Source organism: Globicephala melas, chromosome X, assembly GCF_963455315.2.
Source record: "Globicephala melas chromosome X, mGloMel1.2, whole genome shotgun sequence".
NCBI classification, from domain to species: domain Eukaryota; kingdom Metazoa; phylum Chordata; class Mammalia; order Artiodactyla; family Delphinidae; genus Globicephala; species Globicephala melas.
The window spans coordinates 64,493,645-64,511,658 of record NC_083335.1 but is presented as its reverse complement, the minus strand read 5'-3'; the positions used below and the strand labels follow the sequence as shown (position 1 = coordinate 64,511,658).

Below are 18,014 nucleotides of genomic sequence, written 5' to 3'. Positions count from 1 at the left end.
TGTGTGCCCTGTTTATGAAAAATTTCCCACTACAAATCAGGAGAATACTCCATACTGTTTGTCTTCTAAAACCTTTATGTTTTAGCTTCAACACTGACATCTATGAACTACTGTGAATTAGTTATCAGGAAAATACAGATTAAGACTATGAAGCCTTATTGCTACATATCTATGACAATGGCTTAAAGAAACAGACACCAGGGGCTTCCCTGGTGGCGCAGTGGTTGGGAGTCCACCTGCCGATGTGGGAGACACGGGTTCGTGCCCTGGTCAGGGAGGATCCCACATGCCGCGGAGCGGCTGGGCCCGTGAGCCATGGCCGCTGAGCCTGCGTGTCCAGAGCCTGTGCTCCGCAATGGGAGAGGCCACAACAGTGAGAGGCCCATGTACCGCAAAAAAAAAAAAAAAAGAAAAACAGACATCATCAATTGATAGTGAGGACAGATAACAAATGAAACAGGTACTCTACTAGCTGGAGTGCAAATTGGTACTACCTTTTTGGAAAAATGTTTTGGCAGTATAAGCTAAAGCTGAATATGCACATACCTATTACATAGCAATCCCACTTCTAGACATACATACACAACACAAGCACATGCATATGTTTACTCTAAGACAGATATAATTCTTTAAAAGTGTAATCTTGGGACTTCCAATTCTGGAAAGATGGAACAGACATGCTGTTCCCTATTCCTCGCCATAAGTACAGCTAAAATGCCTGGATATTATATATAAAGTGAACATAAGATTTTTCTGAAAAGTGAGGAGAAGGAAGCATACTGGCTTGGGACCTAAGACAGAACATGGCAGTGAGTTCCACAGGCTTTCTTTTTGCCTCATATATTCCAGACTGAGTGTTGAAGAGCCCAGCAATCTGGAAATATCAGTGGGTGCTGTCAAAATAAATCTCCAAGAAAAGTCTTCTCTCTCTAGCAAAAGGACCAAACGAAAGGCAGACTAGTAAGACAGAGAGCTTTAAAACAACAACCATTTGACTCCAGTCAAATGGTACAGAAAAAATGCAGTGTACCTCCACCCCTGTCACTAAAGGCTGAGTGGGAAGCCCAAACTTCTACCCTCATGTAGTTGTAACAAGGCATACTGCCAGACAGTGCTGTCAGATACGTTTGAGTTAACCAAGTCCTCCCACCAGCCCAGCAGTGTCAGATAAGACCACATAGGGATCCAGGATATCCACCCCCACCCAGTGGTTATAAGAAAAATCCTCTCCCCCACTACTGGGTTGGTATCAAAGGAGGTCTAGTGGAGAATCAGGAGTTATAACACAACCCATACAGAAGAACAAAATGGAAATTTGAGAACTGAAAAGTACAGTAACAAAAAACTCAATAGATAGGCTCAACAGTAGAATGTAGAGAAGATTCAATGAACTTTGAAAACAGAAGAACAGAAATGACCCAATCTGAATAACAAAAATCAAAAAAAAAAAAAAGAAAGAAATAACAGAGACTCTGGGACCTATAGGACTATAATAAAGATGTAACAGTCTTGTTATCAGAGTCCTAAAAGGAGAAGAGAAAAAAAGAACAGGCTATAAAGGTATTCAAAGAAATAACAGCTGAAAATTACCAAAATTTAGCAAGAAACACAAATGTAGAAATTTAAGAAGCTGAATGAAACACAACGTAAAACCAAAGAAATCCATGCCAGGACACACCACAGTCAAACTTCTAAAATCTAAGATAAAGAAAAACTCTTGAAAGAAGTGAGAGAGAAACAGGATCTTAATGACAGGAGAAAAAGCCAATTTGAAAAACAGCAGGTTTTTTAAAAATTAAAATATATCTGACATAATAACTTTGTGTAAAATTAAGGTATACAACATGTTAATTTCATACATTTATATATTGTAATATGATTGCCATTGTAGTGACAACTAAATTCCGAGGTTACATAATTATTTCTTTTTAGTGGTTGGATAAATTAAGTTCTAGCCTCTTAGCAAGTTTGATGATTATAATAAAATATTCTCTGTATCATTAATTGGTTCAGCCACTATGGAAAACAACATGGAGGTTCCTCAAAAAATTAAAAATAGAACTACCACATTATCCAGCAATTCCACTTCTGGGTATATACGCAAAAGAAATTAATACAGGATGTCAAAGAAATATCTGCACAGTCGTGTTTACTGCAGCATTATTCACAACAGCCAAGATACCAAAACAACCTAAGTGCCCATCAGTGGATGAATGAATGAAAAAGATGTGGGATATATATACAATGGAATATTATTCAGCCAAGAAGGATATCTTGCCATATGTGACAACAGATAAACCATGAATACATTATGCTAAGTGAGATAAGTGAGACAAAGACAAGGATTTTATGGTATCACTTACATGTAGAATCTAAAAAAGCCAAACTTGTAAAAATAGCCAGTTTTAAGAAATCATGGAGGCTAGGAGGAAGTGGCACATTTTTCAAGTGCTAAAAGAAGAGAACTGCCAACGCAGAATTCTATACCCAGTTAAGATATTCTTCAAAAATGATGGGAAAATCAACAAATTGTCAAATAAGGGTACTCAGAAAATTTGTTGCCAGTAGATCTTCCCTAAAAGAATGGCTAAAGGAAGTTCTCTTTTTTTTTAAAAAAGGAAATTATAAAAGAAATATGAAACATTAGGAAGGAGGAAACAAAAATGAAAAGAACAAAAATTATGAGTGAATAAAATAGATTTTCCTTCTCTTAAGTTTTCTAAATTATATTTGATGGTTGAAGAAAAAATTATTATGGTTCCTAATCTATTTATGTAAAGAAAACATTTAAGATAATTATAAAGGGGAAAAAAAGGAGCAAAGGTTTCTACACTTCAATCAAAATGGTAAAATGATGACACCAGTAGACTATGATCAGTTATGTACGTATAATACTTAGAACAACCACTATAAAAGTTATACAAAGATACACTAAAAAACATTATAGAGGAATCAAAATGGAATTCCAGAAATTGTAAAAGTAACCCACAGGAAGGGTAGGAAAAGAAATCAGAAGCAAAAGAAAACAGAATGAAATAGAACAAACTGAACAAAAACTAAAATGGCAGCCTCAGGTTCTGTATTAAATGTACATGGTTGTACACCTGAAACTAATATAATGTTATATGCCAATTATACCTCAGTAAAAAAAATTGTAAATGGTCTATATGCACCATTTAAAAGAAAGAGATTAACAGAATGGGTAAAAAAAAAAAAATAATGCAACCATACGCTGTCTACAAGAAACTCACTTCAAATATAACAAAATAGGTAGGTTGAAAGTAAAAGGATGAAAAAAGATATAACAAGTAAACATCAATCAAAATAAAGGAGTGGCTATATTAGCATGAAATAAAGTATGTTTCAGACCAAAGAAAATTATAAGTAATAGTGAGGGACATAAATGTGTATACAGTAAACAACAGAGCTGAAAATATGAGAAGTAAAAACCTTGAGAAACAGACAAATCCACAATTATAGTTGGAGGTTTCAAACCTCCTCTCTCAAAAATCAATAACCAACTGGACATAAAGAAGAATACAACAACCCCATTAAATAACAGGATCTGATCAACATTTATAGGAAACTCTGGTCAACAACTGCAAAAAATACATTGTTTTCAAGGGCCCATGTATGATATACCAAGATGTTCTATATCTTGATCCATTAAACAAAAAATAACAAAGTTAAAAACTGAAATCATAGAGTATATTCTCTGAACAGAACTGAATCAAACTAGAAATCAGTAACAGAAAAATAATAGAAATCTCCAAATGCTTGGAAATTAAACAGTATACTTCTAGCTATGACTCAAAATAGAAGTCTCAAAAGAAAAAATACACTGAACTGAACGGAAATGAAAATAAAACACATCAAAATTTGTATGCCAGCTAAAGCAGTGCTGAAAGGGAAATTTACAACACTAAATGCTTATATTAGAAAAGAGGAAAAATCTTAAATGAGTAATTTGAGGTTCCACCTCAAGGAAGTAGAAAACGAGCAAACTAAGTCAAAACAAGATGAAACTGAAAACAGAAAGAAAAAATAGAGAAAATCAATTAAATAAAAAGCTGGTTCTTTGAAAAGATGAATAAAATTGACAAACCTCTAGCAAGACTGACAAAAACAAGAGAATACACAATTACCAATACCATGAATGAAACAGAAGCTATCACTATAGATCCTAAAGCTATCAAAAGGATAATAAGGGGGGCTTCCCTGGTGGCGCAGTGGTTGAGAGTCCGCCTGCCGATGCAGGGGACACGGGTTCATGCCCCGGTCTGGGAAGATCCCACATGCCACGGAGCGGCTGGGCTCGTGAGCCATGGACACTGAGCCTGTGCGTCCGGAGCCTGTGCTCCGCAACGGGAGAGGCCACAACAGTGAGAGGCCCGCATACCGCAAAAAAAAAAAAAAAAAAAAAAGGATAATAAGGGAGTGCTATGAGCAGTTCTATACATAAATTTGAAATGAACCAATTCCTCAAAAAGCACAAACTATCACAACTCATTCAATATGAAATAGATAATTTGAATAGTCCTATAACAATTAAGGAAATTGAATTAATGATTTAAAAACTCACAAAAAAAGAAATTTCCAAGGCCTGAAAGTTTCACTGGCAAATTCTACCAAAAATTTAAGATTAATTAACACAAATTCTACACATCTCTTTCAGAAAACAGAAGGGGGAACACTTCTCAACACATTTTATGAGGCCAATACCATCCTGATACCAAAATTAGACAAAGACAGTATAAAAACAACTGGATACAGACCAATATCTCATAAATATTCCCCAACAAAATATTAGCAAATAGAAGCCAGCACTATGTAAAAAGAATTATACATCATGACCAAATGGGTTTTATTCCAGGGATGCAAGGCTGTTCAGCTTGAAAATCAAGCTATGTAATATACCATGTTAACAGGCTAAAGGAAAAAAAATACTTATCAAATTAAATGAGAAAGAAAAAGCATGTGACAAAATTATACATCCATTCATAGTAAAAACTCTTAGCAAACTAGGAATAGAGATGAATAGCAGGGAACTTCAACTTAATAAAGAGTATCTACAAAAAATCTACAGCTATATCACAGTTATCAACACTGAATACTCTTCTCTTAAGATCAAGAAGGCAAGGATGTCCACTCTCATCACTGCTATTCAACATGTTACTGAAGTTCTAGCCAGTGCAACAAGGCAAGAAAAGGAAACAAACTACATTCAGATCGGAAAGGAAGAAATAAAACTATCCTTACTTGCAGATGACATAATGATCTATTAGAAAATCTCAAGGAATCTATAAAACAAACTCCTAGAACAAATAAATGAGTTCAGCAAGATCACAGGTAAAACATCAACACAAAAATCAACTGCATTTCTACATACTACCAACGAACATGTGAAAAGTAAAATTAAAAATACAATATCACTTACAATTCCCAAAAAATGAAATATTTAAGTGTAAATCTAACAAAACATATACACGACTTACATGCTGAAAATTACAAAACAGTGATTAAAAACATCAAAGATCTACATAAACAGAGATACTATGTTCATGGGAGACTCAATATAGTAAAGATATCAATTCTCCCCAAATTGATGACAGGTGTAATGCAATTTCTAATAATTCTTGCAAGATTTTTATAGATTAGACAAGAGGATTCTAAAATTTATATATAAAGGCAAAGATATTAGACTAGCTAAAACAACTTGGAAAAAGTAGAATAAAGTGGGAGATATTGACTTGATACTAAGGCCTATTACATAGCTACAATAATCAAGACTATGTGGTAATGGCAGAAGGACAGATATATGGACCAATGGACTAGAACCAAAAAATAGTCCCACAGAAGTATAGCCAAATGATTTTTCACAAAAATGCAAAAGCAATTTGGTAGAGAAAGGATGGCTTTTTCAACAAATGGTGCTGGAGCACTTGGACAGCCACAGGCAAAAAAAAAAAGAAAGAAAAAGAAAAGTGAACTCAACCGAAATCTCACATCTTATACAAAAATTAATTTAAAATGCACCTTATACTTAAATATAAAACGTAAAGCCATAAACCTTTTAGAAAATAACATAGGAGAAAATCTTCAGGACCTAGGGCTTAGGGAACAATTCTTAGACTTGACAACAAAAGCATGACTAAAACAAAAACTGACAAACTAGATTTCACCAAAATTAAAAAGTTTTGCTCTGTGAAAGACCTTGTGAAGGAAATGAAAAGACAACCCATAGACTGGGAGAAAATATTTGCAAACCACATATGAAAAATTACTCATACCTAAATTATATAAAGGATTTTCAACATTCAACAATAAAAAAGCAAACAATCCAGTTAGAAAATGGGCAAAAGATGTGAAGAAACATTTCACCAAAGAGCATATACAGATGATAAATAAACACATGAAAAAAATGTTCAAAATAACCAGCCATCAGGGAAATGCAAATTAAGACCACGAGATACCACTACACACCTATGAAAACAGCCAAGATAAAAAACAGTGATAAAATCAAACGTTGGTGAGGATGCAGAGAAACTTGATCTCTCACACTTTACTGAAGGGAAGGTAAAACGGTGCAGCCACTCTGTAAAACAGTTTGGTAGTTTCTTAAAAAATGAAATAATCACTTACCATGTAAACTAGAAATCGCACTCCTGGGCATTTATCCTAGAGAAATGAAAACTTAGGTCCACACAAAACCTGTACACATGTTCATAGCAGCTTTATTTGTAATAGCCAAACCTGGAAATGAACAAAATGCCCTGCAGTAGACATTCAGTTTGTATTATACAAGCTGGTACATCCAATCCATTGAATACGACTATGTAGTAAAAAGGAATGAACTACTGATATACACAACAACTTGAACGAAACTAAAGGGCATTATGCTGAGTGAAAAAGGCCAATCTCAAATGGTCACATATACTATGATATAATTTATATAACAGTCTTGATATGACAATTATAAAGATGGAGAACAAATGAGTTATTGCCAGGAGTTAGGGATTGTGGCAACATTGGTGGTCAGGATGGGTATGACTATAAAAGGTCAGAGAGAGAGGAATCTCTGTGGTGATAGAATATTTCTGTACCTTGACTGCAGTCATGCTTACAGGAATCTCTACATATGTGATTTAAAAAAAACATAGATATACACACACATTGAAACAGTGCCAATTTCTTGGTTTTGATATCATAGGTAAGATGTAACCATTAGGAGAAATTAGGTGAAAGGGTCACAGTACCTCTCTATACTGTCTTTGTAAGTTCCTTTGACTCTAAATAAAATAAACTAAAAAAAAAAAGGCCCTGAGACTGTTAAAACTGTTTCCTCGCCACATAAGACAACATTAAGTCACTATCTTAAAACTTATTTTAATGTGTCTTTCTAACTGGTTAACAATGAACAGAATTATATTTATATTCTATTTCTGAACATTACTGAGTCATGAGAAAACAGAAGATAGGTAGAAAAACAGACATAATCTCTCACATTTGTGAATTTAATCCAGACAAGTTTACAGATTTAGCTACTCAAGAGTAACCCCTCAAATCCATGGAGTGTGTGTGTGTGTGTGTGTGTGTGTGTGTGTGTGTGATATGTGTGTGTGTATATATATATATATATATATATATATATATATATACACACACACACACATGATGAATCTGAATCAGAGACACTTTCTGGCATATGTTTAGGAGGCTTAATTTGTTAGTGAAAAAGCCAAGCTGACAGCTCAACATCCACATTTCAATGCTGTTCCCTACTAGTTATCAAATATGACTATTATGGGACAAATCATATGCTATTACGATATTTACAAATTTGGGAAACTGAGCAAGCCAAACGTTTAGATTAAATTTGACAAATTAGACTAGGATAACTCAATAAAATTACTTCTTTACACTCATGCACAAATAATAATTGTTTAAAACATGGTAAACAAAATATAAAAATGTACTTATTCTTTAAAAAGTTATGTAATCATTTTTAAAGTAACTTTACTGTACTCGAACAATCCCTTTGTAAGCTCTCCCAGACTCTACAGATTTTAAATACCTAATAAGAATATACTCCTCCTATGGTCTAACTGGAATTTCCCTAGTTTTAACCCCAGGTGTAGTTCAGGACTCTGTTAGAATTAAAACACGTTTTACACACAAAATATAATACCTTTCATACTTTAGAACATTTAGTAAGTCATATCTTAGCCATCTTTGCATTAAACTAACCCCATCTCTTCATCACTTTCTTAAAGGCAATGCTTTCAACGTGTATGTGTGTGCGCAAATGTTTATATGTATTATACACATAAATTTTTCTCTTCCAAATGCAGTTCAAGTATGTAATTGCTGATAGTTAAAAGCAACATCACCTATATAACACAACCTCTGCCTGCAGTTGTTTAAAGTATATTATTCAAATTATTACAGTAAGTAAAGAGATCAAGAATACCTCGTTAACCTTAAGACACTCTAACAGATGTATCACCAAAGATGATATAAAAATGGCCAATAAGCACATAAAATGATTCTTGACATCAACTAACATTAGGGAAATGCAAATTAAAATCACATGAGATTCCATTACATACCTATTAGAATGGGTAAATTTTTTTATTTTTAAATATGATAATACCAAGGACGCAGAACAACTGAAACCCTCATAACATTGCTGGTGGGAATGCAAAATTGTACAACCACTTTGGAAAACAGTTTGGCAATTTCCTGCAAAGCTAAACATAAATTTACCATATAACCTGGCAATTGCACTCCTGGATTTTCATTTCACTTGGATAAATATCTATGGTCACACAAAACTTATACATGAATGTTTAAAGCACCTTCAATTTTAATTTCAAAACCTGGAAACAATTCCAATGTCTCTCAAATGGAAATGGTTAAACAAGCTACTCATTCACACAACGAATATGTCCATATAATGAAAACAAACCATACATCCATACAATGGACACATCCATACAATGGAATACTACTCAACAATAAAAAGGAGCAAGCTATTGACATATGCAGCAATGTGGATGAATCTCAAATGCATTTTGCCATGTGAAAAAAGTGAGACTGAAAAGGCTACAAATTGTATGATTCCATAAGTGAATTTCCTAAGGGGTGATGAAACCATTTTATATCTTGACTACATCTTGCATTTGTCAAAAATTATAGTAGTAGACACTAAAAAGAGTAAATTTTACTATATGTAGATTTAAAGTGATTTTTTAAAAACTATACATTCAGAAATGCTTCCTACCTCACATTAGTTTCATCATTAAATTCTTCAGCCCATTTTTTCCTTGATTGAGCAGTTGTAGAACCATCTAAACGGTAATAGTCTATGTTTCGGAGCCACTTCCCTTCACCTGAAAATTCAACAAGAAAAGAAAAAAGAGACATATATTGTTATCCTAGTACTAAAAGATTTTCTTCCTTGCTTGCCATTTAAAAGCTGGTCATAGGCCTTCCCTGGTGGCACAGTGGTTAAGAATCCACCTGCCAATGCAGGGGACACGGGTTTGAGCCCTGGTCCAGGAAGATCCCACATGCTGCAGAGAAACTAAGCCCGTGCACCACAACTACTGAGCCTGCGCTCCAGAGCCCATGAGCCACAACTCCTGAAGCCTGGGTGCCTAGAGCCCATGCTCTGCAACAAGAGAAGCCACCACAATGAGAAGCCCGTGCACTGCAATAAAGAGTAGCCCCCACTCACTGCAACTAGAGAAAGCCTGCGCACAGCAACAAAGACCCAACACAGCCAAAAATTTTTTAAAAATTAAAAAAAAAAAGTTGGTCATATATAGTCAATTTGCATAGCAAGACAAATTTTTTAAATCAAGGGATAATTCATCATATTACAAATAAATTCACTACAGATTTCCTTCCAACAGATATTGAATAGCAAAGGTACTTTTCAAAAGTATTTCATCTACATGTAAATGTCTGAAAATATTTCCTTGATTAGAATCCTATAAAACTTTCAAAAGTATGATTAAGCTGTATTATGTTCATGAAGCTTCTTTTTAATTAAATCTATAAATGACCAGGTTTCCCACCTTGTTATCAACAAGTTGATACTAAACAGATAAAAACCAGAGACATAGAACACGTTTATTCATTCACTGAACAAATATTTACAGAATGCCTATTTATGTGCCAAAAAATATTCTATGATTTAGCCACAAATATCAGCATATGTTCCTATTTCATGACAATTACATATTTGTGAACATGTATGAACAAGTAAAGAACTGTGATTTTATAAGTTAAACACTGATCAGACATGTCAACATTTGCACAGTGCGGTAAAATTTTACCCAAGCCTGACATTCATACTAAAACACCAATGGATAAAGTACTTATGACACTTTTATATTTTATCATACATAATTTCCATTCTCATTTTTTTTTCATTCTAATTCTTTAACTGCAAACATAATACTATTACTTCCACTCCAAGCAAAATTCATATCATCACACCCTAGAGTCTTAATATAAAACAAGTTGACAACACTGAGATTTATGTCTTTCAGCAAACTTTTTAGTTAAATTCAGTACGTTAGTTTAAAAGATGCTTCTTGGTAGTATGGTCATTTTAGTAATGTTAAATCTTCTGATCCAATGGCCATACTACCCAAAGCAATCTACAGACTTAATGCAATCCCCATCAAAATACTCAGGACATTTTTCACAGAACTAGAATAGATAATTCCTAAAATTCATATGGAACCACAGGACCCCAAATTGCCAAAGCAATCCTGAGAAAAAAAAGAACAAAACTGGAGGTATCACCCTTTCAAACTTCAGACTATACTACAAAGCTACACAGTAATCAAACCAGTGTGGTACTGGCAGAAAAACAGATGCATAGATCAATGGAACAGAATAGAGAGCCCAGAAATAAATCCACATACCTATGGTAAATTAATCTACAACAAGGGAAGCAAGAATATATATGGAGAAAAGTCAGTCTCTTTGGTAAGTGGGGCTGGGAAAACTGGACAGCTACACGTACAATGAGATTAGAACATTTCCTCACACTGTATAAAAAAATCAACTTTAAATGGATTAAAGACCTAAATGTAAGACCTGAAACCATACAACTCCTAGAAGAGAACACAGGCAGAACACTCTTTGACATAAAGTGTAAAAATATTTTCTTGGATCTATTTCCTAAGGCAAAATAAATAAAAGCAAAAATAAACAAATTGTACTTAAACTTAAAAGCTTTTGCACAGCAAAGGAAACCATTGACAAAACGAAAAGAAAACCCACATAATGGGAGAAAATATTAGCAAACAATATGACCAACAAGGGGTTAATATCCAAAATATACACACAGTTCATACAACTAAATATCAACAAACAAACAACAGTATCAAAAAATGGGTGGAAGACCTGAACAGACATTTTTCCAAAGAGGACAAAGAGATGGCTGACATGAAAAGATGTTCAACATAGCTAATTATTAGAGAAATGCATATCAAATTCACAATGAGATATCACCTCTCACCTGCCAGAATGGCTATCATCAAAAAATCTACAAATAACAAATGTTGGCGAGGATGTGAAGAAAAGGAAACCCTTTGTATACTGTTGGTGGGAATGTAAACTGGTGCAACCACTATGGAAAACAGTATGGAGGTTCCTCAAAAAACTAAAAATAGAACCACCATATCATCCAGCGATTCCACTCCTGGGTATATATCAGAAAACCTGAAAACACTAATTCAAACACATACATGTACACACATACATGTACACAGCAGTAGTCAAGATATGGAAGCAGCCCAAGTGTCCATCAATGGACAAATGGATAAAGAAGATGTGGCGCGCGCGCGCACACACACACACACACACACACACAGAGGAATATTACTCAGCCATAAGAAAAAGAATGAAATTCTGCCATTTTCAGCAACATGGATGGACCTAGGGAATATTATGCTTAGTGAAATAATTCAGAGAGAGAAAGACAGATACTGTATAATATCACTTATACGTAGAATATAAAAAATAACACATACAAAGGTATATTGCAAAACAGAAAGAGACTCAGAGATATAGAAAACAAACTGGTGGTTACCAGTGGAGAGAAGCAAGAGAGGAGGCGTAAAGGAGGCATAAGGGATTAAAAGATACCAACTACTATGTATAAAATAAATAAGCGACAGGGGTATTGTATAGCACAGGGAATTATAGCCATTATTTTATAAAACTTTTAATGAAGTATAATCTGCAAAAATACTGAATCACTATGCTATACACCTGAAACTAATATAATATTATAAATCAACTATACTTCAATAAAAAAAAATCTACTCCTTTGAGAATTTGGACTAAAACAAACAAACAAAACAGCAAAAGTAAGTATGTCTCATCAAGTCAAATTTTGTTTATGTCCTAAGGACTGTAATATCCTACAAGATTCAAATATTAAGGATTTCTGGAATAAATGATCTAGTTTTATTAATGATATTCCTACAAACAGGATGTGTTTCAATTGTTTTCCTTTTAAATAATATTAAAAGTTTAGGGCTTCCCTGGTGGCGCAGTGGTTGAGAGTCCGCCTGCCGACGCAGGGGACGCGGGTTTGTGCCCCAGTCTGGGAGGATCCCACGTGCCGCGGAGCGGCTGGGCCCGTGAGCCATGGCCGCTGAGCCTGCACGTCCGGAGCCTGTGCTCTGCAACGGGAGGGGCCACAGCGGTGAGAGGCCCGCGTACCACAAAAAAAAAAAAAAAAGTTTAAAAGTCTTAGGATACATCTTAAAGTATATAAGAATAAATTATTCCTGAAAAAAAATCTAAAACTAACGAATTAATAAAAATAAAACCCCCACATGATCATCTCAGTAGACACAAAGAAATCATTTGACAATGTTCAATACACATTCATGATAAGAAAAACACACTCAAAAAACTGGAAATACTGATACAAGGAACTTCCACAACATGATAAATGATATTTATGAAAAAAATACAAATAACACCATACAGAATGGTGAAAGATCAGATGCTTTCCCTCTAAGATTAGGAAAAAGAAAAGGATGTTTGGTGTTGTCACTTTAATTCAACACCATACTAGAGGTTCTAAGGAGGGAAATGGTCAAGAAAAAGAAATAAAAGTAATCCATATTGTAAAGGAAAAAGTAAATTATCTCTATCTGCAGATGACATGATCTTGTATAAGGAAAATCCTTTAAAAATCCACAAAACACTATTTGAACTAATAAATGAGTTATTATGAAAAACTTAATTTATACATTTGCAATGAAGAATCTAAAACTAAAAGAGCACAATTCCATTTACAATACTATCAAAAAGAATAAAATAAATTTAACATAAGAAATGCAAAATGCATACACTGAAAACTATAAAACAACAGTGAAAGAAATTAAAGACCTAAATAAATGGTAAAATATCCCATGTTCATAGATCAGAAGACTTAACATTGTTAAGAAGGCAATACTTCCTAAAATGAACTACAGATTCAGTGCAATCACTATCAGAATCCAAGCTGACTTCTTGGTAAAATTTACAAGCTAATTCTAGAATTCATATGGAATTGCAAGGGACCCAGAATAGCCAAAAAAATCTTGAAGAGGAACAAAGTAGGAGGACGCACACTTTCAAAACTTATGTTCAAAGTAAAGGTAATCAAGACTGCTACTAGCATGAGGAATGACATACAGATCAATGGAATAAAACTCAGAGTCAAGAAATAAACCTGTCTCTTTGGTCAACTAATTTTTAGCAAGGGTACCATGAACAGTGAATGGGGAAAGAACAGTCTTCTCAACTGGTAGACTGAAGTTGGACCTTTACCTCATACTAAATGTAAAAATTAACTCAAAATGCATGAAAGAACTAACTGTAAGAGCTAAAACTATATAATTCTTTGAAGGAAACATAGGGGTAAATAGTCATAGACTTGGATTTGGCAATGGTTTCTTAGATATAACACTAAAGGCATAAGTAACAAAAGAAAAAAAAATAAAATTGGACTTCATCAAACTGAAAACCTTTTCCGCATCAAAGAATACTACCAAGAGAATGAAAAGACAATGAAAAGAATGAGAAAATATTTATAAGGCATGTATCTGATAAGGGCCTGGTATGCAGAAAAAGTTTTAATTAAAAATAATTTTTTTAAGTTTTTCAACTCAATAACAAAAAGACAAATGGGCAAAGGACCTGAATAAACATTTTTCCAAAGATATACAAATGGCCATGAAAAAATGGTCAACATTATTAGTCATTAGAGAAATACAAATCAAAATCAAAATGAGATACCATTTCACACCCACTAGGATGGCTATAATTCAACAACAACAACAACAACAACAAAAACAAGTGTTGGTAAAGATGTGGGGAAATCAGAAACCTTGAACACTACTTCTTGAGAATGTAAAATAGTGCAACCAGTGTAGAAAAGACTTTGGTGGATCCTCAATACATTAAACTTAGAATTGCCATATGGCCCAATAATTCCATTCCTAACTAAATATTCAAAAGAATTAAAAACAGATGTTTAAAGAAATGAAAACTTGTATATGAATGTTCATAGCAGCACTATTCACAATAGCCAAAAGGAGAAAACAACTCAAATATCTATGAATTAATGAATAATCAAAATGTGGGTATTATCCATGAAATGGAATATTATTAGGCCACAAAAAGGAATACAGCACTGACACTTGCTACAACTTGGATGAACCTTAAAAACATGCTATGCGAATGAAGCCAGTCACAAAAGACCACATATTATATGACTCTATTTATAGGAAAGATCCAGAATAGGTCAATCATACAAACAAAGTAGATTAGTGATTGCTTAGGGGTAAAGAGGTAGAAAGGGGGTTAGCAGAGCGACAGCTAAAGGGTACAGGGTTTCTTTGGTGTTGATTAATATGTTTGAAAATTGACTATGGTGATAGTTACACAACTCTGAAAATGTACTAAAAACCATTGAATTGTACACTTTAAATGGGTAAACTGCACGATATGTGAATCATAACTCAATAACGCTGTTTAAAAAAAACAGCGAAAAAAATTTTGCTACAACTGCAGCAACAAACACCACATTTATATGGGTAAGGACAAAAAGAAAGGACAGAAAAAATAGATATATTAGGGTTGTGGGTCTGGGTAATATTGTTTTCTTCTATTGTTAAAATGTGTATACGATATGTTTAAATGAATGTTTTTAAAATTATGATATACAAATGTAACTCACCCTTATAAATAAGAGGTTTATCTTTATCTTCTGTCTTCTCCCTACTAGCCAATTCAAGAAAATCTTCAATCAGGTCCAGAGATATGAGAGACTGGCTGAAAACAAGGCTAAAAAGACAAGTTAGTATTCATGGATTAGAAGATTCACAAACAACATGATTCTAATCTAAACCTCAGTAAATATCCAAAAGAATTAAAAATTAGAAATTTGTAGAAATTAAAAAGCTGATTCTAAAGTTTATATGGGTATGCCAAGCACACAGAGTAGCCAAAACAATTTTGAAAGGAAAAAAGTTGGAGGCCTAACTCTACATGATTTCAACACAAAGCTAGTGTAATCAAAATAGTGTAGTACTGAGGAGACCAACACAAATCAGTGGAACAGAATATAGTCCCGATATAAAGCTACACTATAGTTAATTGGTTTGTGACAAATAGGCAAAAGCAATTCAATGGAAAAAATTAGTATTTTTAACAATGGTCTTGGCAAAATTGGATATTCATATGCTAAAAAAATGAATTTCCGCCTAAGCTTCAGCTGCACAAATAGGGAATAGAAGAATCTGATTTGACAAAAGTTCTTCTTAAAAAAAAAAGTCTTAGTTGACCACAAGTCAATATGAACCAATAGTGTTATTTGGATGTTGGAAAACTGCTCCATCAGACTGCAGGAATGGAAAGATAGGGTCCAGAATAAACAAGAACCAGCGTCACTATAATTCTGTGTTAATAAAAATTCAGCTGAAGTGTTTGTGACCATATTTTGAGATAAGTGCTAAAAAGATGAAGTATATTCAAGACCATGTCAGGACTGAAATTATGCCATATAAAGAACAGATAAAACAACTGAGAAGAAAAAGCTAAGTGACGAGAGATAAACCCACCATTATCTGAAGAGACAATTGAAATAGTAGTAGTGATGTCTGCAACCTACTTTGAAAGGCATCAGGAAAATAAGATGGATGATGGATAGATATGTAATAAATGAAGTATGATAAAATATAGAATATAGTATAGATTCTAGGAGACAGGTATATAGGTATTCACTCTAAAAATTCTTTCTACTTTTTGTTATGTTTGAAAATTTCCATAATGAAATGCTGGACAAATAAAGAATAGTGGTAATCACAATTCCAGAAATGCAGTTTTATAGTCTTAACGTCGATAACACCTATCAGTTGGGTTAATAACTAAAAATGATCATTATAACAGTATTTTTAAAAAGCAGTAGATATATTCTATTTTAGACCAGGGGGGAAAGAGCTATAGGAAGAGTATAAACTAAAGATAAGGATCCATTTTCTAACACTTTGAAGTATTCAACTATAGGGAGCCTTCTGAGATGCAAAATATTCTACCCAGGAGAGATCAGGAGAACATTCATGATGAACATGGTAGAAGAGATTCTTGAACTGGTTAGGAAATTAAAAGACTACTAAAATTTCCCCTATACTCATAAAATTCTTGTATGGTATCCAATAAAAATTAACTTTGAACTACAGAAGTTAATAGATAAAAAAGCATAAGCATGTCTAGAGCATTAATCTCTCTTGGTCTTTCAGGAACTCTGAGCTCAAATATCCACTTTCTACTTGACATCTCTCACGGACATCTAATAGGCCTTGGAAACTTAACAAAGCCAGAGCAGGACTCCTTACTACCTCTAATAAACTTACTTCTCCCTTAATCTTCTCCATTTTAGTAAATAACACCATAATCTACCAGTCACTTAGGGGGAAAGCCTGAGGGTCATCTTTGACTACTCTCTCCTTCTTACTGCCCTGCATTAAATCTACCAAGTACTGTTGTTTCTACTCCAAAACATACCCTTCATCTCCACTACTACTACTCCATTCCAAGCCAACATCACCCCTTATCTGAACTACTTGTTTCTGTATAAGTGGCAATATGTAACAAAAATAACTTACAGTGAGTACTTATTAGATGCCAGGTGAAGGAGTTAATTAAAAAGAAATAAAACAGTTTGTGTCTTCAAACAACTCACTATCCAGCGAAAAGACACAAGTACATCAGAATGTGTTAAGTGTAGAGTAGAGGTATAATAAAAGGTGGTATGAAAATATAACAGAGCTACCTCTTTCCAGGAAAGTTAAAGAAACTAAATTTGACATTTTTTTAAGATAGAAGATTGTTTTATTTTAGCCTTATGTTAAAGTGCTTAAATTTTTTAACAAAAAAAATGGTTATATTAAAAGCATTATATTTTTAAAATATTTTATGACCAGAACTTGGGATCTTATAAAAGCCTAAACAGCAGGTCTGGTTCAAAACTTTAAAAGTATGTTTTTTAAATAATAAAATGAAGGATAAGATTGGGGGTTGGAATCCAGGGAAGGGAAAGGGGGCACAAATGCTAGAAGTAAAATAAACAGGAACAAAAAACAAAGGAGAAATAATAAAGAGAGTAGTCAAAGAGGTGAAATAAAGTCTGAGAGGTGTCCACTAGATTTGGAAATTAGAAGGTCATTAAGTGACTTTAGGGGGGAAAACTCAGTAAAGTAATAGGGTAGAAGCCACACCGCATGGATTGAAAAATGATTCTGAAAGTGATGAAATACAAACATCAACTAGAGACTTGGCTCAAGGAAATAAGTTCAAGATACTATAGCCAGAAGGGGAAAACAGCACTGAAGAAATAACCAGAATATGTACTCAGAAACAGTGACTAAGAAGGAAGATAGCTGTCACTACACTAACCATGAAATTACATCTTTAGAAAAGAAGAAAACAAA

General features: G+C 33.8%; 1 protein-coding gene across 6 annotated transcripts in view; it reads right to left on the bottom strand.

The window, feature by feature from the left end:
• ATRX (ATRX chromatin remodeler) overlaps positions 1-18,014 on the bottom strand; it is a 249,016-nt gene that overhangs the window by 45,377 nt on the left and 185,625 nt on the right. For all 6 annotated transcript variants that reach the window (XM_030849631.2, XM_030849624.2, XM_030849626.2 and 3 more), the window contains 2 exons: positions 15,263-15,369; positions 9,284-9,392 (listed from right to left, as the gene is read on the bottom strand). In XM_030849631.2, coding sequence (XP_030705491.1) covers positions 9,284-9,392; positions 15,263-15,369 — 216 coding nt within the window. The remainder of the gene's footprint in view (positions 1-9,283; positions 9,393-15,262; positions 15,370-18,014) is intronic.